We start from the raw sequence: 22,653 nt of genomic DNA, 5'->3' as shown, positions 1-22,653 counted from the left end.
TGTACTGCAGTGTGGTGAAGAACACTGACACTCCGCAAACCGCACAGTAGCATGTGGGCGGGACCAGTGGACAGTTGTAGTCCAATTAGAATTTTCAGAGTTTGATGACCTCAGATGTCGCTAGGCTTCTCTGCTTCTCTCATTTTCATCACTGATTCAGCAGGCTTGTCCCCACCTGCTCCACTGGCCTACTTCTCAAAGGGGAATGCAGGCTGACCTGCCCTTGTTTCCCTCCGTACAGGAAGATGATGGACTCTGGACAGATCGACTTTTACCAGCATGACAAAGTTTGCTCCAACACCTGCAGGAGCACCAAGTTTGACCTTCTGATCAGCAGCGCGAGGGCTCCAGTGCCGGGACAGCAGACAAGTGTGGTGCAGACGCCCACCTCGGCCGATGGTAGGGGGTAGGACACCACCCGGAGCCTTACCTTGTACATCACGGGGCACCCTTCTCTGTGGCTTTGTTGCTTGACTTTGGCATTTAAGACCCAGTCTCACCCACCATGTAGCCCAGGCTGGACTTGAACTTGCTGTGATTCTCATCCTTCTGCCTCCTAAGGCTTATGCCTCAAAAACATGCCAGGTGCCCCTGGTATTTCTCAGTTTCCAGTTCTTGTGAGCATTGATGTGCTCTGTTGTAAAGTATTACAGCAGTCTTAGGTGGTGTCTTACACTGGAAACAAACTCCTGTTTGGTTTTTTTTTTTTGTTTTTTTTTTGTTTTGTTTTTTTTTTTAAAGATTTATTTATTTATTATATATAAGTACACTGTAGCTGTCTTCAGATACACCAGAAGAGGGCATCAGATCTCTTTACAGATGGTTGTGAGCCACCATGTGCTTGCTGGGAATTGAACTCATGACCTCTGGAAGAGCGGTCGGGCGCTCTTAACCGCTGAGCCATCTCTCCAGCCCCACTCCTGTTTGTTTTGAGACGACGTTTCCATAGCCAAGACTGTCCAGGTACTTTCTGTGTAGCCCAGGTTGGCTACATAGTGTTCTCATCTCTCAACCTCTACAGTCACAGGCTTGACTCACCCATGCCTCCTTCTCTCTGTTCCTTCTTCTTTTTTTTTTTTTTTGCAGGGGAGGTGGGGGCTGGTGGTTTTGAGACCGTGTTTCTCTGTATTGCCAGAGAGCCACCTTTTTCTGCCTCCTGATTGCTGGGACTAAAAGCATGTAACACTACTCCTGGCCTGCCTGGTTATCTGAATTGATGGTGGTTTGTTTGTTTTGGTTTTTTTTTTCTTTGTTTGTTTGTTTTTGGTTTTTTTTGTTGGTTGGTTTTTCTTTTCTTTTCTTTCTTCTTTCTGTTTGTTTTGTTTTCTTTGAGACAGGGTTTCTCTGTGTATTCCTGGCTGTCCTAGAACTCACTGTGTAGACCAGGCTGGTCTCAAACTCACAGAGATCCACCTGCCTCTGGCTTCTGAGTGCTGAGATTAAAGGCACACACCACCACCAACTGGCTTGCTAGAATTTAAGTTAGAACTTAAATTTCCAGCATTCTTATTTCTTTTTCTTTTTCTTTTTCTTTTTTTTTTTTTTTTTGGAGCTGGGGACTGAACTCAGGGCCTTGTGCTTCCTAGGCAAGTGCTCTACCACTGAGCTAAATCCCCAACCCCTTTTATTTCTTTCTTACAGTGCATACCAAGTATTATAAAAATGATGTTTTTTTTTTTCACAGTGCTCTCACAGTGCTTCTCACAGATGAACAGGGTGGGCCCACGCAGACCCTCAAGATTTGTTTGTTTAGATACAGTTTTGCTATAGCACCTGGATGGAATTTGCTGTGTAGATCGACTGCTCCCAAACTTAGGGCAGTTGTTTTGTCTTATTTACATGTAATCAGACATAATCTGATTGTGTGGTCCAAGCTGGCCTAGAGCGTGTGTCTCCTGCATCTGCCTCCTGAGTGCTGGGGTGACACTATGCTCTACTGACCTTTTCTTTTAAGATTTATTTATTCATAGAGTACTTTATTTGCATATGTAATTGCATGAGAGGAGAGGCCATCAGATCCCATTACAGATGGCTGTGAGCCACCATGTAGTTGGGAATTAAACTCAGGACCTCTGGAAGAGCAGTCAGTGCTCTTAACCTTTGAGCCGTCTCTCCAGCCTAGCCTTCAGTGGTTTCGAACTTGTATCTAGAGCTCCTTCTTATTATCTAGGGGAGAGGAAAAGGGAAGAGAGAGAGAGGAGAGGGGGGAATGAGTGTATATAGATATGAATTCTGACAGATTCAGTCATGACCTCTGGAGACACCCTACTTACATAAAACATGTCTCAACTACTATTTTAAAGCCTTGGTACAGTGACACCCGGGCTGACCACAAATTCATGGTGACCACTCTGCCTCAGCCTCCTGACCTACCTCGTATGGCCTTGTGGGGTTGGTTTTGGTTTAGTTTTTGCTGAACCCTCATATTCTGAGAGTAACCAATAGGTGGGTAAAAGGAAAATTCTCAGAGCCTAGATGCCCTTAACCAACAGTGCTCTTGACCACTGAGCCGTTCGTCCCTGCAGTCTCAGGCCTATGTCTATGTTCATGGATCGTTACCTAATTAATTGGGTTGGGGGTTTTGTAGTTTTTTGGCTTGTTTTGCCCTCCGTTCCTCTTGCGTTTGCACCCGTGAGCTGCACAGCCTCAGACGTGCTCAACACGTCTCAGGGCTCAGGGCAAGCAAGCTCCTCCTCGTCCTCAGCAAGTATGGGGCGGGCAGCCTGGTGGCCACGTCTACCCTCCGTCACTTTGGAGGCAGATTGTCCTCGCATGGCCTTCTCTTCTCTTCAGAGCAGGAGGAAAGCTTTTCCCTCTGCAGGGCAAGTTTTCTTTGCCTAGAGGTTCGGGTTTTTAGATGTGGGCACATAGGCAGGAGGCAGCGTGCTAAAGTACTGGGCCTTTGTGTTGAGTCTGAGAAGGTAGCTAGGAATGTTTCTCATAGACCTGACTGGTTTTGCGTCTAATGGACTCTCCTAGGGAACATCACACAGATCGCCATCTCAGAGGAGAGCATGGAAGAGGCCGGGCTGGAGTGGAACTCAGCCCTCACCGCCGCTGTCACCATGGCCACAGAGGAGGGGATAAAGAAAGAGTCTGAAGAGATTTCAGGTATTTTCCTGTACAGCTCAGGTCCTTTTGAAGGTTTATAACCTTGTTATGTCTGCTGGTTTTCCTTGTAAATATGAGTACTAATGTTGCTAATCGGCTCCTTTTACCCCAAGCAACTGTCTGCAAAATCACATTTTAAAAATGGAGGAATTGTGATTTAAGGTGGTCTGAGGCTGGTTATACAGTGCACACGGGCACTGGAACGCTGAATATTTGACCCCATTGTCTGTGCCCTCTTCCAACCAGTGGCCGGTCCCTAACACATTTCTCAGGCAAATCAAACCAGGAGATGAGAGAGAGAATTTTGGTAGCAGGTGGCACAGTATAGTGATTGTTAATATTAATTCCCTTAGAGGGCCCAAGAAAAGTGTCTCCACTTTCTTTTGCTAATCATTCATTTAATAGATATTTGTTGCTGGGTACATGCATAAAGAGACTTAGTGACCATCCTAGCGAACCTGCAGGCCTCTTATCCAGCTATCCAGCTGTTTGGTTTGATGTAGAACTAATAAAAATTAATCTTTAATTAATATTTAGCTTACTACCTTTATTAGCTAACTTTCATAACATTAAATCTTATCTAATCAAAAGCAAAATTAGAATTGAATTTACTCAAATAATACTTAACCTTAAATGTTGAATGCCTATTTAATATTTAACTGAATCTCTTTATTGGAGTAAGATGCCTGTTTTTATAGCTAGAATCATAACAAATCAAGGGTCTGACAAATTGAGGTAAATATCCTAAGCCCCTAGTGACTGAAGGGGCTAATTAGGTACCAACTCATGGAGGCAGCCAGTCTTTCATGTCCTAGTACAGAATCCTTTTGAATTGAGATGACACTGTAGCCATGTGCTGAGGTCTCTGCTAATGTCTCCATTCACCTCTGTCTTATCCGGCTCGGCCAGAGGACACTCTGATGTTCTGGAAGGGGATAGCTGATGTGGGGCTGATGGAGGAGGTGGTCTGCAACATACAAAAGGAGATAGAAGAGCTTCTCAGGGGTGTCCAGCAGCGGCTCATTCATGCTCCTTTCCAGGTCACAGGTGAGTCCACTGAGTCCAGAAAGTGCTGTCCTTTCCGACTGTGTCCTCACGTTACTGTTGGCCTCACAACTCCAGAGGCCAAGGCATAGCTACCTTAACATTTTACAGAGAGGAAAAGTAAGGCTTGTAGAAGTTAAGGCATTGCTTTTTTTTTTTTTATTTCATTTTATTTTATTTTTTAACTTGAGTATTTCTTATTTACATTTCGAGTGTTATTCCCTTTCCCGGTTTACGGGCCAACATCCCCCTAATCCCTCCCCCTCCCCTTCTTTATGGGTGTTCCCCTCCCCATCCTCCCCCCATTGCCGCCCTCCCCCCAACAATCACGTTCAGCCTTAGCAGGACCCAGGGCTTCCCCTTACACTGATGATCTTACTAGGATATTCAATGCTACCTATGAGGTCAGAGTCCAGGGTCAGTCCATGTATAGTCTTTAGGTAGTGGCTTAGTCCCTGGAAGCTCTGGTTGCTTGGCATTGTTGTTCATATGGGGTCTCGAGCCCCTTCAAGCTCTTCCAGTTCTTTCTCTGATTCCTTCAACGGGGGTCCTGTTCTCAGTTCAGTGGTTTGCTGCTGGCATTTGCCTCTGTATTTGCTATATTCTGGCTGTGTCTCTCAGGAGAGATCTACATGCGGTTCCTGTCTGCCTGCACTTCTTTGCTTCATCCATCTTGTCTAATTGGGTGGCTGTATATGTATGGGCCACATGTGGGGCAGGCTCTGAATGGGTGTTCCTTCTGTCTCTGTTTTAATCTTTGCCTCTCTATTCCCTGCCAAGGGTATTCTTGTCCCCCTTTTTAACTTTTTTTTTTTTTTTTTTTTTTTCCGGAGCTGGGGACCGAACCCAGGGCCTTGCGCTTCCTAGGTAAGCGCTCTACCACTGAGCTAAATCCCCAGCCCCCTTGTCCCCCTTTTAAAGAAGGAGTGAAGCATTCACATTTTGATCATCCGTCTTGAGTTTCATGTGTTCTAGGCATCTAGGGTAATTCAAGCATTTGGGCTAATAGCCACTTATCAATGAGTGCATACCATGTGTGTTTCTCTGTGATTGGGTTGCCTCACTCAGGATGATATTTTCCAGTTCCAACCATTTGCCTACGAATTTCATAAAGTCATTGTTTTTGATAGCTGAGTAATATTCCATTGTGTAGATGTACCACATTTTCTGTATCCATTCCTCTGTTGAAGGGCATCTGGGTTCTTTCCAGCTTCTGGCTATTGTAAATAAGGCTGCTATGAACATAGTGGAACACGTGTCTTTTTTATATGTTGGGGCATCTTGTGGGTATATGCCCAAGAGAGGTATAGCTGGATCCTCAGGCAGTTCAATGTCCAATTTTCTGAGGAACCTCCAGACTGACTTCCAGAATGGTTGTACCAGTCTGCAATCCCACCAACAATGGAGGAGTGTTCTTCTTTCTCCACATCCTCACCAGCATTTGCTGTCAACTGAGTTTTTGATCTTAGCCATTCTCACTGGTGTGAGGTGAAATCTCAGGGTTGTTTTGATTTGCATTTCCCTTATGACTAAAGATGTTGAACATTTCTTTAGGTGTTTCTCAGCCATTCGGCATTCCTCAGCTGTGAATTCTTTGTTTAGCTCTGAACCCCATTTTTTTTTTTTTTTGTTCTTTTTTTCGGAGCTGGGGACCGAACCCAGGAGGGCCTTGCGCTTCCTAGGTAAGTGCTCTACCACTGAGCTAAATCCCCAGCCCCTGAACCCCATTTTTTAATAGGGTTATTTGTCTCCCTGTGGTCTACCTTCTTGAGTTCTTTGTATATTTTGGATATAAGGCCTCTATCTGTTGTAGGATTGGTAAAGATCTTTTCCCAATCTGTTGGTTGCCGTTTTGTCCTAACCACAGTGTCCTTTGCCTTACAGAAGCTTTGCAGTTTTATGAGATCCCATTTGTCGATTCTTGATCTTAGAGCATAAGCCATTGGTGTTTTGTTCAGGAAATTTTTTCCAGTGCCCATGTGTTCCAGATGCTGCCCTAGTTTTTCTTCTATTAGTTTGAATGTATCTGGTTTGATGTGGAGGTCCTTGATCCACTTGGACTTAAGCTTTGTACAGGGTGATAAGCATGGATCGATCTGCAAGGCATTGCTTTTTTATGGTTCATGACTGCTTCGTTTATGTGATCCCAGGGATTTAGCTTGGCCTCAACATGCTAGGAAAATACTCTCCCACTGAGGCATAGCTCCAGCCTGATTTCATTCATTCACTAACTGGGTTTTCAACTTTGGTTTGGTCATAGCTTGTTGTTTTAAAGATTACTTTTCTTTTTAAATTCTGTCTTAAAAGTTTCTACTACTGTGATAAAACAGCTTAACAAAAGGAACTTGGGTGTGTGGTGGGGGAAGGGCTTCTCTGTCACTGAGGGAAGTCGGGGCAGGAACGGAGCAGAGGCCACGGAGGAGTGAGTGCTGCTTATTGGCCTTCTTAATAACCAGGAGCTTGGGAGGCGCAAAAAAAAAAAAAAAAAAGATAAAAAGAAAATGCTTCATGCCGGTTAGCACACTCCTTTAACCACAGCATTCTGGAGTTAAAGGCAGTAAGATCCCTGAGTTTGAGGCCAGCCTGATCTGCAGAGCTTCAGAACAGCCAGAGGTACACATAGAAACCCTGTCACTGGACTGTCTCAGGCTTGCCAGCCACCCAAATAATGGCACGAAGATCTTTTTATTAATTGTGAAAGCTTGGCCCTAGCTTACGCTTGTTCCCAACAAGCTCTTAAACTTAGTGACCCACTGACACTGACCTACAGCTCGTCACCTCCCGAATCCTGGCATCTGCCTTTTCTTCCTTGTCTGCATGGTGAATCTCTTGCCTCTGACTCTTTCCCAGAGTTCCTTTCTCTCCTGGATGTCCCGCCAGTCCTATAGGCTGTTCAGCTCTTTATTAAACCAATCAGAAGGGATGGAGAAAATGTTTACAAAACACTGAGGCAGGTGAACTGTTGTAAAAATAAAATACCAAACTCTGGCCTGTAATCAGATCCCTGCCAGTACAGAAACCAGTATTTGAATAATAGAAAGACAACCTTTACGCAATGCGCAAGGAGATCACCCCTGCAAAACCCTGTGTGGGGAGTGGGGTGGGGTGGGTGGGAATGCATCGCGGGCTTGCCCACAGACCACACTGCTGGGGATATTTTCCAGACTGTCGTTTTCCCTTTGAAACAATTCTAGCTTGTGTTGAGTTGACATGAAACTATTTAGCACACATGTGTGTGTTTGTGTATCTGTATGTGCACATCAGTGTGCGTGCTCATGGAGAGCAGAGGCACCAGATCCTCCTGGAACTGGCAGATGTGCAGAAGACATGGGTGCAGGGAACTTAGCACAGTGCTTCTGGAAGAGCAGAGTGTGCTCTTAACCGCTCTTCAAAGCCAGCAGGGCTTAGAAGGGGCTAAGTGCATACTGTACCATTTAGCTACTCAGTTGAGATGACTGTGAGGTCTTTGAATAGAAGCATCAGCTAATTAGAGGGGGTGTGAATGTGGAACACAGGAAACAGCAGATCTGGGGAACCTCGTGTGGGAGTTCTCAGCTTTTGTCTGTATAAAACCACTGAGTTGGACACACCAGCACCAGCCTGTGGTCTCAGCTCCTTGGTGGATTAAAAGGCAGACACTGATATATATCTATAATCCTAGCCCACAGGAAGTGGAGGCTCAGGAGTTTAAGGCTAGCAGGTTACATATTGAGACCTCTCTAAACACCAAAAGCAACACCTAGAACTGTGAAGGAACTGTGGAAAGGAGTGTACCTAAAGGGTGTGAGTTAAAGAAGCCAGTGTGTGTAGAGGGAGTGGTGATATTACTAGCAGTGTTGTATGCAGTAGTGTACCGTGTAAAACATGGCATGTGCATGTGTGTTTGTATAGGTCTTTGTTTAAGGTAAGGTCTCTCTTATAAATAGTCTTGGCTGTCTGTCCTGGAACTCACTATGTAGAACAGGGTAGCCATGATGATGTCTCTGCCACCTGAGTTCTAGGAAATACCACCACACCTAGCCATTTATTGGTTCTTTTTTTTCTTTTACATTTATTGATTTTTTTTATTTTTTTGAGACAAGGCTTTACTCTAACCCAGGTTGGTTGTCAACTCAAGGCAGTGATCTCCCCTCAGCCTCCCAGATGCTAGGACTACAGTGTGAGCTGTTATCCCTGGCCTGTTATTGTGTTATCCGAAGATGTAGTCTCACCATATTGCCCAGGCCGATCTTGAACTCCTAGGCTCGAATGGTCCTTCTGCCTCAGCCGGGGCTAGAGCTGCCCACGCACCCAGCTTTCCTGTTTCCTAAACAATGGGTCAGAATTTAAAACTTGATGCAAGTTTTAAAGTTTGTTGTTGTTGTTCTTTTGTGGGTTTCTTAAAAGATTGTTTCTCTTATTGCTTGACCTTTGCTTTTGTTTTTCCAGTGGTCAGGATGGAACCATCATACTAAGCAAGCACCCTACAACTGCCCTATACCCCTACCCCTGCGTGATTGTTCACGTAGGAAGACCTGCCAATATGTTAGAAAATCAAAGTGAATACATGTGATAAATCTTAGCTTAAAACAATTGCCAGACACGGTGGTGAGCACCTATCATCCAGAAGTAAAGATGCAGAAATAGGAGTTCAGTTATCTTTGGCCAGTTTGAGGCCAGCCTGGGCGATAGAACCCCATCTCAGAACCACTACCACCACAATTGTTGAAATGTATTCAAGAGAGTCCCATAAGTTCCTGGTTCTTTTCCTTGTGGTGGGTAAGGGAGTGTTATTGAAACAGAGCCTAACAAAGCTCAGGCTGGCCTAGAGCTCACCCTGTAGCTTAGGCTATCCTTGAACCCCTGACCATACTGCCTGTGTCTCCCAAGCGCTGGGTCTGCAGGCATGTACTGCTGCTCTTCTGGCTTCCTTCAGGTCCCTAACTAGCACAGGAGAGAGCTGGCAGGAGCTTCTGTTTTGACTCTGCAGGCCTGTGCTCTGTTTAATAGATGCTGCTGTTCTGAACAATGTGGCCAACACATTTGGCCTCATGGACACAGTCAAGAGAGTTTTGGACAACAGACGGAAGCAAGTGGAGCATGGAGAGGAACAGTTTCTCTATACCCTGGCGGGTACGTGGAGCTCAGCTCTTTCAGTAATGTGCTTGTTCTCGAGTGCTTTTTAGGGGTTGACTTGTCACTGGGTTATTCTAATAGTCTAGGAATGGTGGTCACAGAGAACACAAATCAGCTTTCCCTTTTCACATTCTTGTATTGCTCTTTTGCTAACTGTGGGTTTTTGTACATTTCCCATTTTTTGTCATAATCCTAAATTATGACTGGAGAGATGGCCGGCTGAGTTGTAATGTGTCGGCCTTATACACGTGAGGACTTCATGTTAGCCAACATGTCTCCAACAGCCACATGAGAAGTCCAGCCATGCATCTGCAGTCCCAGCATAGGGAAGAGGAGACAGGCAGATGCCCGGTGCTCAGTGGTCAGCTGCCGAGCCAAACTGTGGAGCTCCAGGTTCAGAGAAAGACCCTGTTTCAAAAAACTAAGGCAGAAAATGATCAAGGAAATCTCCCTCTCTTGTGCACATCCCTACACTAACATATGCCTACACCACAAACACAAAAACACAAAGCAGTCAGGAACTGTGAGCATCTCGGTCATTTAGTTCTTCCACAGACTTTGTTCATTTCCAAAGAGGCTTAGAAATATAACACAGAACAGTCGCTGTCTCTTCAGGGTCTTTAAGGAACGTAAGGAAAAGCAAACGTAGAAACAGATAAAAACAAGAAAATGCTCAGGTGCATAGGCATGCTGGAAGAGCACAAAGAATCTTCACGCAGACCCGGGGAGAGCTGTGAAGGCTGTGGAAGTGGGGTAGCCTCGGCTGTACAGCATGTTAAACTGCCCAGCTGGTTTAAATGTTCTTAAAGGATTGCTTTAATTGGTACACTATTTAACTCAGCCTCTGAGACAGCCACTCCAGCCTAATTGATGAGTCGAAGGCTAATGAGAGACTTTGTCTTGAAGGAAGTAAACAGTGCTCCTGTGGTGACACCCGAGTTTGTCCTCGTGTCTGCACAAGACATTCACATGGATACACGTGTGCTCATACATGTATACATACACACACAAAACCTCAAAAGGTAAAAGAAAAATGTTGTGTATGCCTCATAAATATGTTCAGTTTAAGGGTGTTGGAGTGATACCTCTCAGTTCAGAGCTTACTGCTTCCTCTTCAGAGAACCCTGCTTTCGTTCCCAGCACCTACACACCTGAAACCAGCTGGGGTGATCGGATTCCCTCTCTGGCCGCCTCAGGCTCCTGCACTCATGGGTCATCCCCCCCCCACACACACACACATAATTAAAAATAAAAAAATAATCTTTAACATACATGTCTGAATACATGCAAGCTGGGAGCTGAAGCTCAGTGCTAAAGCACATCCTTAGGGTGCTGGTGGTCCTCAGTGTAAAGCACACACTTGTGAGAAGGAAAAAGACTATGGGAACTTCTTGGATTTGTGTTTTGGCAAGAGATGAAAAATTTGTAGGGGTGTGCGGTGAGTTAAGTAGGATCATAGTTTAAAGGCTCTCAAGTGTTGCCTGGCCCATAATCCCACCATTAAATGCAATTACTGAAGGTTTTTGTTTTTGTTTTAATTATCTCCAGGAGTTATTTGGGAAACAGTAGTGTGACGTGCCCGAGGTTACATAATGTAGGACCAGGACAGGACCCTGTGTCTCATGACCCATGGTGAATGTTCCCAAGATGACATTTCTTTCCACAAGGTCTGACTAGCTTTGTTTTTTTTCCCCATAGACTTGGAACGGCAGTTGGAAGAGCAGAAAAAGCAAGCCCAAGATCCCAGACTGAAATCCCAGACGGTTCAAAATGTGGTACTGATGCCTGTGAGCACCCCAAAGCCTCCAAAAAGACCTCGGCTCCAGCGGCCAGCCTCCACCACCGTCCTGAGCCCTTCTCCTGTCCAGCAACCCCAGTTTACTGTCATCTCGCCCATTACCATCACTCCCGTGGGTCAGTCTTTCTCCATGGGCAATATCCCGGTGGCTACCCTCAGCCAGGGCACCAGTCCTGTGACTGTCCACACGCTGCCTTCTGGCCCTCAGCTCTTCCGCTATGCCACAGTGGTTTCCTCTGCCAAGAGCAACTCACCAGACACAGTAACCATCCACCCTTCATCAAGTTTGGCACTGCTAAGCTCCACCTCTATGCAGGATGGGAGTACCCTGGGCAATATGGCCACCATGGTGAGCCCCGTGGAGCTGGTGGCCATGGAGTCTGGCCTGACTTCAGCAATCCAGGCTGTGGAAAGCACCTCTGAGGATGGGCAAACCATCATTGAAATCGACCCCGCCCCAGATCCCGAGGCTGATGACCCTGAGGGCAAAGCAGTGATCTTGGAGACAGAGCTGAGGACTGAGGAGAAAGTGGTAGCCAACATGGAAGAACGCCAGCACCAGGTCCACAATGTGGAGATTGTGGTCCTGGAGGACTGACCGGGACGGGGCCAGAGCTGGGTTTTGGTTTGGAATTTTAATTATGTTTATTTTTATCATTGTCCCACTCATTTCCACATAGAAACTTTTTTTTTTTTTGTTAAAAAAACCAAACAAACTACAAAATCTTGTTGTAACTGAAAATGTTGGGTTCCTCCTACACCCTCATTGACAAACGGACAGAACAAGCTACCTTTCCAGATGTTAGGAACAGACCACCCAGGGTCCAAATCGTCTTTCCCCAAGAAAGGTAATTGCTTTTAGGGGAGGTGTCAGAATAACCAGGAATCCTTTCCAGAATAGTCTGTCTGTGTATACATGCATGGTTTCACTCTTGTAAAGATGTACTGACCAGACCCTGGGACACAGATCTGATGCCAGAAGACGACCGGCTCTGCTCTGGATCCAGAAGCCTGCCCACCTCTGTATCCTAGATATGATGGCCTCAGACACTGGTGCAAAACTCTGAAACAACAGGAAGTTGGCTCTGCTTGGGCAGAGAGTAGCATGATCAGCAGCTTAAGGGGAAGCCCTTTGACAAGGAGAGGGCAAGGAAGGGTCATCCACATGTGCATCCCACACCCCTCGAGCTCTCTGAGAGTTGGGTACCATTTTCATAAGAGGCCAGAGATATTCAGAAAGATACACAGCTGTGCTTTTGGGATAGCACACCTTGCCCCCAGCCCTGACCCTCCTCACCAAGGATTGTTAGTCCATTCCTTTGCAGACTGATGTGGTATAAATTGTTCTAGTTCTTGGACTGTGGCTGTCATGGAGGGGGGCCTCCAAGGCCATCATTTTTTGTTTCTTGACTCCAGGAATGGCAGAGTCCCTCATGTAGACTAGCTGCTATTTTCAGTGGATCCCTGCATGTGTGTGTGTGCGTGTATGGTATGTGTGTGTGTGGATGTGGTGTGTGTATGTGTGCATGCGTGTGGTGTGTGTGTGTGCATGTGATGTGTGTATGTATGCATGCGTGTGGAGAGTGTGTGTGTGTGTGTGTGTGTGTGTGTGTGTGTGTGTGTGTGTGTGAGAACGTGTACATGTTTTGGCTTTGGAACCAAAAGCAGTCCTTCATTTGGTGCTTCCCCTTCTTTTACTTCAGTCTGCTGGATCCCACGCTCTGAAACCTCTCGGCAGAGAGCAGTGACAGGTGCCTGCCTGCCTTCATCCCCTTGGAGATTCTCCTCTACTGTTTATACCTCAGATGTTTCTGAGAGATACAGTACTCATAAAATGACTTCAACTTGGCAGGGAACCAACAACTCCAGCCTTTCCTGAGGCATGGACTAGATGTCTCCTGAGAGAGCTGGACTTCCTAGGAAAGAGACATTGTCTATGACAGTGTAAGAAATATGACAGCAATGTCAGTAACATCTGGGTGGGGCCTCTTTCTAAATGCTGTTTGTACATTCAGAACTCCTAGGCCACTTTTCCTACTGTGATCTCATTTCTTTGACTCTCTTCAGGGTTTGGGGAAGAGGGAGCAGTTTCTGATTTCTTTAATTATATTGTTTACTATATTAGAGGAAATACAGACACTCTCCTGGTGACTTTATAGGTCAGAAAGACATACAGCTTAGGAGTCGGATTTATTATTATTATTATTATTAAAAGTAAGATTTTTACTTTAGTTTTTAAAAAAGATGGAGAAGGATGCCTGTCTAAACTTGTCTTCCTACCTGCAGGTTTTGAAAATCCTGTAAGCAACCGAAAGTTGTACCTCCCATCTCTTAGATGGCCATGTGTCACCGGGGAAGCCCTTGGGGATCACTCTGAAGGCCCTTGAGAGTACGATTTCTGAACTCTATTCAGACTTGTTTCAGCTTTAAAACTGGACTTTTCTTTTCAGAATATTTAATTAGGCTGGGGACAGAACTGAGTAGATGAAGGGTTCACCTAGCATGCATGGAACCTTGGGTCCAGTCTCCAGCAGGAGTTAAAGTGGGCACAGGGCACATGCCTTTGACCCTAATGCTTAGGAAGTAGAGACAGGAGACTTAGAGGTTCAAGGTCATACAAAACAAGTTCAAGACTGACCTAGGATATATGGAATAATGTCTCAAGAACAGTTCTGGTTTTGGTCTGTTTTTGGACAAGCTTTTGGTCTCTTATATTATTAGTGAAGGAAGTAGAATTTATTTCTGGCTTCCTTAGACTCTCTGTTAATATATAGGAATTTTTATTACACTTATTTATCTGTGTGTGTGCATGTGTGCTGTGTGTGCTGTGCGTGTGTGTGTCTGTGTGTGTGTATGTGATGGAGAGCTTGCTATGGTATGTATGTGGAGGTCAGAGGAGTCCGTTCTCTCCTTCCACCATGTGGGTCCTGGGGATTGAACTCAGGTTGCCAGGCTTGGTGGCAAGCACCCTCATCCACTGAGCCATCTTGCCAGCCCTTAAAGTTTCAGTCTTAAGGCTGAAACTGTTACTTGAACCTAGAAAACCACATCTCATCCCCATTGTGCCCTTTAGGTCATTTCTCTTTTCCAGAGATGGGCGGACCAATTCAGGACCCGGGAGACACCCTAGAGAAGAGAGGCAGGCTCCCTCGGGTCCTGTCTTTTCGCTCTTCATGGGTCTGTAGCATTAAAGGTCGTGTGAGCATCATGCTTCCAAAGTCAGATTTCCTTCTTGAGACAGAGCTTGTTTACTTCAGACATTTCGGCGGGTGGATTACATGAGCTTTGCTGTTTTCCTGGTCTTCCAATTGCTGTCATTGCTAGCTGCTGTGGTACTTGTAGGGGTGAGATCTCTCACAGCCCCAGTCTAGATTATTTTAGATGGGGTGATCCACATGCAAGTTACTGATATGTGAATAGGCAGTTGCAATGAAGTTACTCCTCAGGCTGACTTGATGGTAGCTATCTTTTCTCTAGTCATTCATTAAATAAACATTTGTAAGTACTGTCTATGTATAAGTACTGAACGCCAATCGATTGCATCACCAAGACCCCAGTAAGTACCATGAAGATGTAAGTTCTGTGCTAGACACTGATCTTGCAGACAATCCCTGTTCTCAAGAAGTCCGTACCCAGACATCTTTGCAGTTAATACTACTTTTTTGTTTGATTGGTTTGTTTTTAGAGACAGGGTTTCTCTGCATAGCCCTGGCTGTCCTAGAACTCACTATGTAGCTGACTCAAACTCACAGAGATCTGCCTGCCTCTGCATCCCAAGTTCTGGGATTAAAGGTGCGAGCCACCACCACCATGGTGAAGAGTCAACCATAGTTTAATGTCCTTTTGTAATCCTGTTTTATCTTAAGCACCGAGAAGGACTCTGAGACTTTAGTTCCTAGGTTTCAACAAGCTGGCGAAGTCACAGAGGTGAAGCCACCCCTGGTGAGGTGTTGTATTGAAGTGAATGTTGCTATGGACTGGAGTTAAGCACACAGGACCAAGCACCTCACTCAGCGTGGGCTACGAATGGGTTCAGCTAGTCTTAGGCAGTCTCTTGGAGGAAGTGTGTGCTCCAGCTCAGTTTTATTTTATTTTATTTTATTTTATTTGGAGCTGGGGACCGAACCCAGGGCTAGGCAAGTGCTCTACCGTTGAGCTAAATCCCTAACCCCTCCAGCTCAGTTTTAAATGTTTGGGCTTATGTATACAAGAGGAAACTTCTCTAGCCCCACTCACTCTTTCTACTAGAAGAGTCAGGCTCCCTGTCAGCAAGAAAGCACCCGACTGGATAAAGTGGGGTAACCATGAGATGGGGCATTGGGCTTTTTTTTTTTTAAAGGTTTATTTATTTATATGAGTGCATTGTAGCTGTCTTCAGACACACCAGAAGAGGGTATCAGATCTCATTACAGAGGGTTGTGAGCCACCATGTGGTTGCTGGAATATGAACTCAGGACCTCTGGAAGAGCAGTGAGTGCTCTTAACCGCTGAGCCATCTCTCCAGCCTTCGGGGGCTTAATCTACAGCATGGCTCGTTTTTCTGGTAGAAAGTGAATCTCTGAACTTGTGTCTCTGTATACCCCTATTTGCCACTGAACTTGGCTATGTGGAGCAGCCTGGCTTTGAACTCATAGAGGTCCATCTGCTTCTGCCTCCCAAGCACTGGGATTACAGCTACCACACTTGGCTCTGTTACTTCTCAGTTTCTAGGCTTCCAAAGAGTGGCGGTGGTGCATGTGTGCCCGTGGCCTCAGCCCCAGAGGGCAGGTGCAGGAGGATAGAAAGCTTCAAGATCCTGTCTCACAAACCAGAAATGTCGGCTTCCACGCCCAAAACCAAAAGGTTACTCTGCTTTTGTTTGTGTTGTCCCTCCTCCCCCATGGATGATAGACGTTCAAGATTCAAAACCACTTTGGTGTCTACTTCCTTCTCCCGCCATAGTAGGAGGGGGAAACGATATAAATGAAAGTATTTTGGAAATCAATATCAGACAGTTCTTTTATTGTTGGTGTCTTGTTCCATCTCATGAAAGACACTGAAGGTGAGTGTATATGGACAGTATTGATTTTATTTACAGAAAATGTACATGTACCCGCGCGCATGCATGCGTGCGTGCGTGCGTGCGTGCGTGCGTGCGTGCGTGTGTGTGATGCCAGGGTGTTCAGTATCTTTGTCGAAGAACAACTTCTCTGCTTCCACCATGTGGGTCCCAGGAATCGGTTTGCCTGGTTAGGCAAGCAAGCACCTTTACTCACTGAGCCATCTTGCTGGCCGAAGAGATTTGTTTGTTTTAGACGTATTTATTTTTGTTTGTGTGTATAAATGCTGCTCTTAAGAGTATGTATGTGTGGGGTTGGGGATTTAGCTCAGTGGTAGAGCGCTTGCCTAGCAAATGCAAGGCCCTGGGTTCGGTCCCCAGCTCCGAAAAAAAAAAAAAAAGAACAAAGTGGTGGTGGTGCACACCTTTGATTACAGCTCTTGGGAGGCAGTTGGATCTCTGAGTTTGAGGCCACACGGTACAGAGAGAGTTCCAGGACAGCCAAGGCTACACAGAGAAATCCTATCTTGGAAAAATAAATGACGTTACGGTTTGCTTTGGTCAATCCTGAGGATAAATAAACTCAGTGAGAGGAAGTCCCGATGCAGCCCAGTCCCTGCACCTCCAGATGATTTCCTAGTAGTTGATCACTTGGAGGTGAGGCATGTCCCTTCCACCTAGAATAATTCTTACCTGGGAAATCCTGGTGTAGAGGCAGTGGGTGTGATTCAAAAGCCCTTGCCTAGAAGGCACAACGCCCCGGTTGATAATTCTAGTATAGTCTATGATGTGCTAGCGAGCAACCAAGGTGGCCAGGTGAGGTGCATTCTACCCTCATCCCAACTCTCCCTGCTGAGTCCCGAGCTTGAATTTGAGGTCAGCTTGGGTTCTAAAGCAAAATCCTTTTTTTCTTTCTTTCCTTCCTTCCTTCCTCCCTTCCTTTCTTTCAGATTTATTTATTATATATAAGTACACTGTAACTGTCTTCAGACACACCAGAAGAGGGCATCAGATCTCATTACAGATGGTTGTGAGCCACCATGTGGTTGCTGGGATTCGAACTCAGGACCTCTGGAAGAGCAGTCAGTGCTCTTAACCCCTGAGCCATCTCTCCAGCCCCACAATCCTGTTTCAATTAAATACTCAGAACCAAGTTTGTCAGGGACTCCAGGGGACTCTTTCCTCTTCAAAGTCTGTTCCCTGTCCCTCTGTTCAGGACTGAGGAGGACACCTGGAAAGAGCTCAGAATCCCAGATCCACACTTCTGCATCATCTTTTCTCCTCAGCTCCTAAAAAGCCATAGTTTGATTCTTGTGCTTTGCCACATTAGTAACTCTGCCTGCCCATCTTGGTTTATTAATATATTTTTTTTTTTGGTTCTTTTTTTTGGAGCTGGGGACCGAACCAAGGGCCTTGCGCTTCCTAGGCAAGCGCTCTACCACTGAGCTAAATCCCCAACCCCTATTAATATATTTTTTAAGATTCATGTATTCCTATATTTTATGTATATAGGTTTTTATCTGCCTATGCATCTGCACACCAGAAGAAGGCATTGGCTCCCATGTGCCTAAAGTTATTGATGGCTGTGAGCCACCATGTGGGTGCTGGGAATTGAACTCAGAACCCCTGGAAGAGCAGCCAGTGCCCTTAACCACTGAACCATCTCTCCAGCCTCTTTTCTTTTTTTAATTATTACTTTTATTTTACGTGTGTGAGTGTTTTGTTTGCCTGCATATGGGCATACTCACTTTGCAAGTGCCTGATGCCCTCACAAGTCAAAACACAGTGCCTTAACTCCTGGGACTGAAGTTAAGGACTGTTGTAAGCTGGCGTACGGGTGCTGGAAACCAAACCTGGGTCTTAGATTTAAGCAAGTGCTCTAAACCATTGAGCCATCTCTTCAGCTCCACTTGTCCTCTTTATTATTTATTATTTTTTGAAAATATTTTAAGAGATTGATTATTTTGTCAGGTGGTGATGGTGCACACCTTTAGTCCCAGCACTTGGGAAGCAGAGGCAGGAGGATCTCTCTGAGTTAGAGACCTGGTTTACAGAGTGAGTTCCAGGACAGCCAAGACTACACAGAGAAACCCTGTCTCAAAACAAACAAACAAACAAACAAACAAACAAACACAAAGTAAGAGAGAGGGAGATTTATTTTAAGATAATGTATTTAATGCATACGAGAGATTTATTTTTTGAGTATGAGTGTTCTGTCTGCATGTGTAGATTATGCTCACTTTGTGAGTACCTGGCACCCTCAGAGGCCGAAAAAGAACATCAGGTCCCCTGGATCTTCAGGTACAGATGGGTATGAGTGTAGGTGCTAGGGATTGAACCTGCGCCCTCTAAAACAGTAGTCGATGCTCCTACACCGGGAGCCGTCTCCCCAGCCTGCATATTTGACATTTTGAAGCAATCTTTTTTTTTTTTTTTAAACTTAAGGCACTGTCAGGACTCCAACATATCAGTATACATTCACACAGTATCAGCTTCACCGGCTGAGAGACAGTCTAACGCCACTGGTCACTGAACTAAGTGCGTTGTTGTTGCTGTTGTTGTTGTTGCTGTTGTTGTTGTTATATGGTGCAGTATTGGGGGTTGAACCTAGGGCCTGCAATGTGATAAGGTAAACCCTTTGCTACTGCGCTATAGCCCCAGGTCTCTGGTCTCTTTTTATGCATCTTTTTTCCTTTGTGTGTGTGTGTGTGTGTGTGTGTGTGTGTGTGTGTGTGTGTGTGTAGAAGGAGCACGGCACATTAGTGACATTAGAGGACAACTTCTGGAAGTCTATTCTTATCATTTGCTCTTCCTTTTTTTTTTTTTTTTTTTTCCCGGAGCTGGGGACCAAACCCAGGGCCTTGCGCTCCCTAGGCAAGCGCTCTACCACTGAGCTAAATCCCCAACCCCTTATTCTTATCATTTGCAATGTGGTTTCTTTTTTATTTTTCTTTAAAGATTTATTTATTTATTATATGTGAATACACTGTAGCTGTCTTCAGACACACCAGAAAAGGGCATCGGATCCCATTACAGATGGTTGTGAGCCACCATGTGGTTGCTGGGATTTGAACTCAGGACCTTTGGAATAGCAATCAGTCCTCTTAACCGCTGAGCTGTCTCTCCAGCCCCCTGCAATGTGGTTTCTAAGAATTGAACTCAGATCGTTATGGTTGACAAGAGCCATTTTACTGACTCCAGACCTCTTTTTGAGAGAGAAAGAGAGAGGGGGGGGGGAGACAGAGAGAGAGACAGAGAGACAGAGACAGAGAGAGAGGAGAGACAGAGACAGAGGCAGAGGCAGAGACAGAGAGAAATCACTTAGGTTGTCCAGGCTGGTTTCGAACTTCCTTTCTCAGCTTCCTAAGAAGCAGTGATGACCAGTCTGTACCACCAGATCTGAAACACCTTTTGTCATGTACTGTGCACACAACATAAGTTTTCCAGAATACACAGACTCTAAGAGCATATCTGGGTCCAGGAGACGGCTCACTGGGTTAGAGTACTTTCTGTGTAAGCTTGAGGACTTCAGTTTGAATTCCAGCATCTGTGCCAAGAGCTTGATGTGTCCTCGTGCACACAGATAACCCACTGCTGTATGGGCAGAACCGGAAGTGTTGGTAGTCTGTGAGTCTAGCTCCAGGTTCAGTGAGAGACCCAGTCTCAAGAAAATAAGGTGAGGAGGGATAGAACGGAACACCTGACATCTTCCTCAGACTTCCATACGTGCATGTGATATGCATACCTGCATATACATGTGTCCCTGCATACATAAATGTGTGTATCTTTATATACCTGTATGCTTGCATATATCCATATATACGTATACCTACACATATATACAAATATGGAACACACACACACACACACACACACACACACACACACACACCTATAAAGCCTATCTTTTACACCTGCTCCTTCTTTACCCAGGATCACAATTACCTGAAATTCCTACTATGTCTGGTAAGCTGCTCAATTGTAATAGAGCTCTGCCTTGGAGAATTGCCCTGGGTTCTCACACATCTCTAGTCTCCCGATAGCTACAGCTTAGCACATGTTGTGCGTGGCTCTGTCACTAGTGTGAGAACCGGAAGGCCAATGCGTTTGAATATGTATAAACTAATAAAGGTAGCTGGCAATGGTGGCCTACACCTGCAATCCCGACTAAGACCCGTTCCCAGAAATCCAAACTGAAAGTCAGCTGCAGATCCAGCACTCAGGTGGCCAAGGAGGGACCGGAACCTCAAAGACAGTGCTGGCTACATACCGAGTCGGAGGCTAGCCAGGTTTGTGTGAGCCCCTGCTTCAAACAGAAACAAACGCAACTGCTACCAGAAGTTCTGATAACAGTGTTTCCTCACAGAGCCCTTGAGACGTGTCTTACCTGGCCTCTTCATAGACCTCAGCTGCCTATGGCCAACCATATCTCCTGATGTTGGCACTGTATGGTTTTGCTTCTGCAGTCTCTTACGTCACCCCACAGATAGCCGCCCAGCTCCTCTCCTCACTCTTTTCAGTCTCTGTTCACATGTTGTCTCGTTAGAGAAGATAACCTGCCACTTCCTCCTGCCCCTTGTTCTCTGCTTCCTGTTCTCATTCATTCTGCTTCGCTTTATTTCTCTGTTTGTTGTTGTTTTGTTTTTTTTTTTTTGTTTTTTTTTTAAAGATTTATTTATTTATTATATATAAGTACACTGTAGCTGTCTTCAGATACACCAGAAGAGGGCATCAGATCTCTTTACAGATGGTTGTGAGCCACCATGTGGTTGCTGGGAATTGAACTCATGACCTCTGGAAGAGCAGTCGGGTGCTCTTAACCGCTGAGCCATCTCTCCAGCCCTGTTGTTGTTTTGTTTTGAGACAGGTCTCTCTATGTAGCTCTGGCTGTCCTAGAACTGGCTATAGAGACCCGGGGGCCTTCAACTCAGAGATGTGCCTGCCCCTACCTCCCATGTAACCCTAGGTCTGACCCAGGCTACACTAAAAAGAGAGAGAAAGAATGGACCATGAGCCGGGCATGATGGTGCATAGCTTTAATCCCAGCTTGGCGGCAGGGCTGGGTGTATTTAGGCCAACCTGGGTGGTATAGTAAAACCTTGGCTATAAATAAATGTTTTCCTCAGTATAAGAGTGCATACCTTTATTTCCAGCACTCGAGCAACAGAGACTAGTGGATGAGTAAGTCAAAGCCAGCTATAGCTACATAGGGAGTTTTACCAGCCAGGGCTACATAGTGAGATACTTCCTCAAAGGAAACTAAAAGAAACGAAATAATAAAGTAAAATAAACTTTGAGATCAGGTTGACCTTGCCTCTCCCTTAATCTTGGTTCTATCTCCCAAGTGCTCAGACTGCCCACGCGCTGCCACAGGCCGCTATGAAGATTGGTTCCTCTCTTTTACTTCCTTCTTCCAGATTCCTTTTTTGGATCCAAGACTTTTCTCTTTAAGATTTATTTATTATATGTAGGTGAGTTCACTGTCGCTGTCTTCAGACACACCAGAAGGGGGCATCGGATCCCATTACAGATGGTTGTGAGTCACCATGTGGTTGCTGGGAATTGAACTCAGGACCTCTGGAAGAGCAGTCAGTGCTCTTAGCCACTGAGCCATCTCTCCAGCCCCAAGACTCCCTTTAATTATATGTTTGTTTATTTGAGACTGGGTCCCTCTGTGTTTCTCTGGCTGTCCTAGAACTCAGAAATCTACCTGCCTCTGCCTCCTTAAATGCTAGGATTAAAGGAATGCCTTTGTTTTTTTCTTTTTTGAGATAAGGTTTCTCTGTGTAGCCCTGGCTGTCCTGGAACTTGCTCTGTAGACCAGGCTGGCCTGGAACTCAGAGAACTGCCTGCCTCTGATTCCTGAGTGTTAGGGTTAAAAGCGTGTGCCAGGGTTGGAAAGATGACTCAGTGGTTAAGAGCACTAACTGTGCTTCTAAAGGTCTTGAGTTCAGTTGGCAGCAAAGGCATGGTGGCTCACAACTATCTGTAATGGGATCTTCTGGTGTGTGTGGAGAGAGCCAAATGTACTCGCATACATTAAAAAAAAAAGTGTTTGGAGTTGGGGATTTAGCTCAGTGGTAGAGCGCTTGCCTAGCAAGCGCAAGGCCCTAGGTTCAGTCCCCAGCTCCGAAAAAAAAAAAAAGTGTTTGCCACCACCGCTTGGTAGCTTTGTTTTTTTTTTTTGTTTGTTTGTTTTTTGTTTTTTGTTTTGTTGTTTTTTTTGTTTGTTTGTTTTTTGTGACTTCAAGACTTTCAAAAGAAAAACAAGTACTATTGTAAACAGGTTTTTTTTTAATATTTATTTTTATTTAAGTGTATGTTTATGCCATGTGAGTGCTGGTGTCCTGGGAGGCCATGGGTCATAGGTCATCTGGAGTTGGAGTTACAAGTGGTTCACATGCAGCTTGACACAATTTAATGGAAATTGTGTCCTCTGGGCAAGCCCTAAATGGTTTTTAAATACTAAAACGAATTCCCATACAGTTAACAAAGAATCATACACCTCATTTCCGTCTGAGGGGGAAGAAACAGATTTCACTATCAA

At 45.3% G+C, this 22,653-nt stretch overlaps 1 protein-coding gene across 12 annotated transcripts in view; it reads left to right on the top strand.

Moving 5' to 3' along the window:
• Positions 1–14,574, top strand: part of Gmeb1 (glucocorticoid modulatory element binding protein 1) — a 43,896-nt gene extending 29,322 nt beyond the window's left edge. For 6 of the 12 annotated variants that reach the window (XM_087550658.1, XM_087550662.1, XM_087550659.1 and 3 more), the window contains 5 exons: positions 242–399; positions 2,980–3,111; positions 4,021–4,158; positions 9,145–9,267; positions 10,969–14,574. In XM_087550658.1, coding sequence (XP_087406784.1) covers positions 242–399; positions 2,980–3,111; positions 4,021–4,158; positions 9,145–9,267; positions 10,969–11,666 — 1,249 coding nt within the window. In that variant the 3' untranslated portion in view covers positions 11,667–14,574. 12 annotated transcript variants of the gene reach the window in all.
• Positions 14,575–22,653: the final 8,079 nt, after the last annotated feature.

Source organism: Rattus norvegicus, chromosome 5, assembly GCF_021556685.1.
Source record: "Rattus norvegicus strain SHRSP/BbbUtx chromosome 5, alternate assembly SHRSP_T2T, whole genome shotgun sequence".
Classification (NCBI taxonomy): domain Eukaryota; kingdom Metazoa; phylum Chordata; class Mammalia; order Rodentia; family Muridae; genus Rattus; species Rattus norvegicus.
Note: the sequence above shows the minus strand (reverse complement) of the source record. Positions and strands in the feature narration are given on the sequence as shown.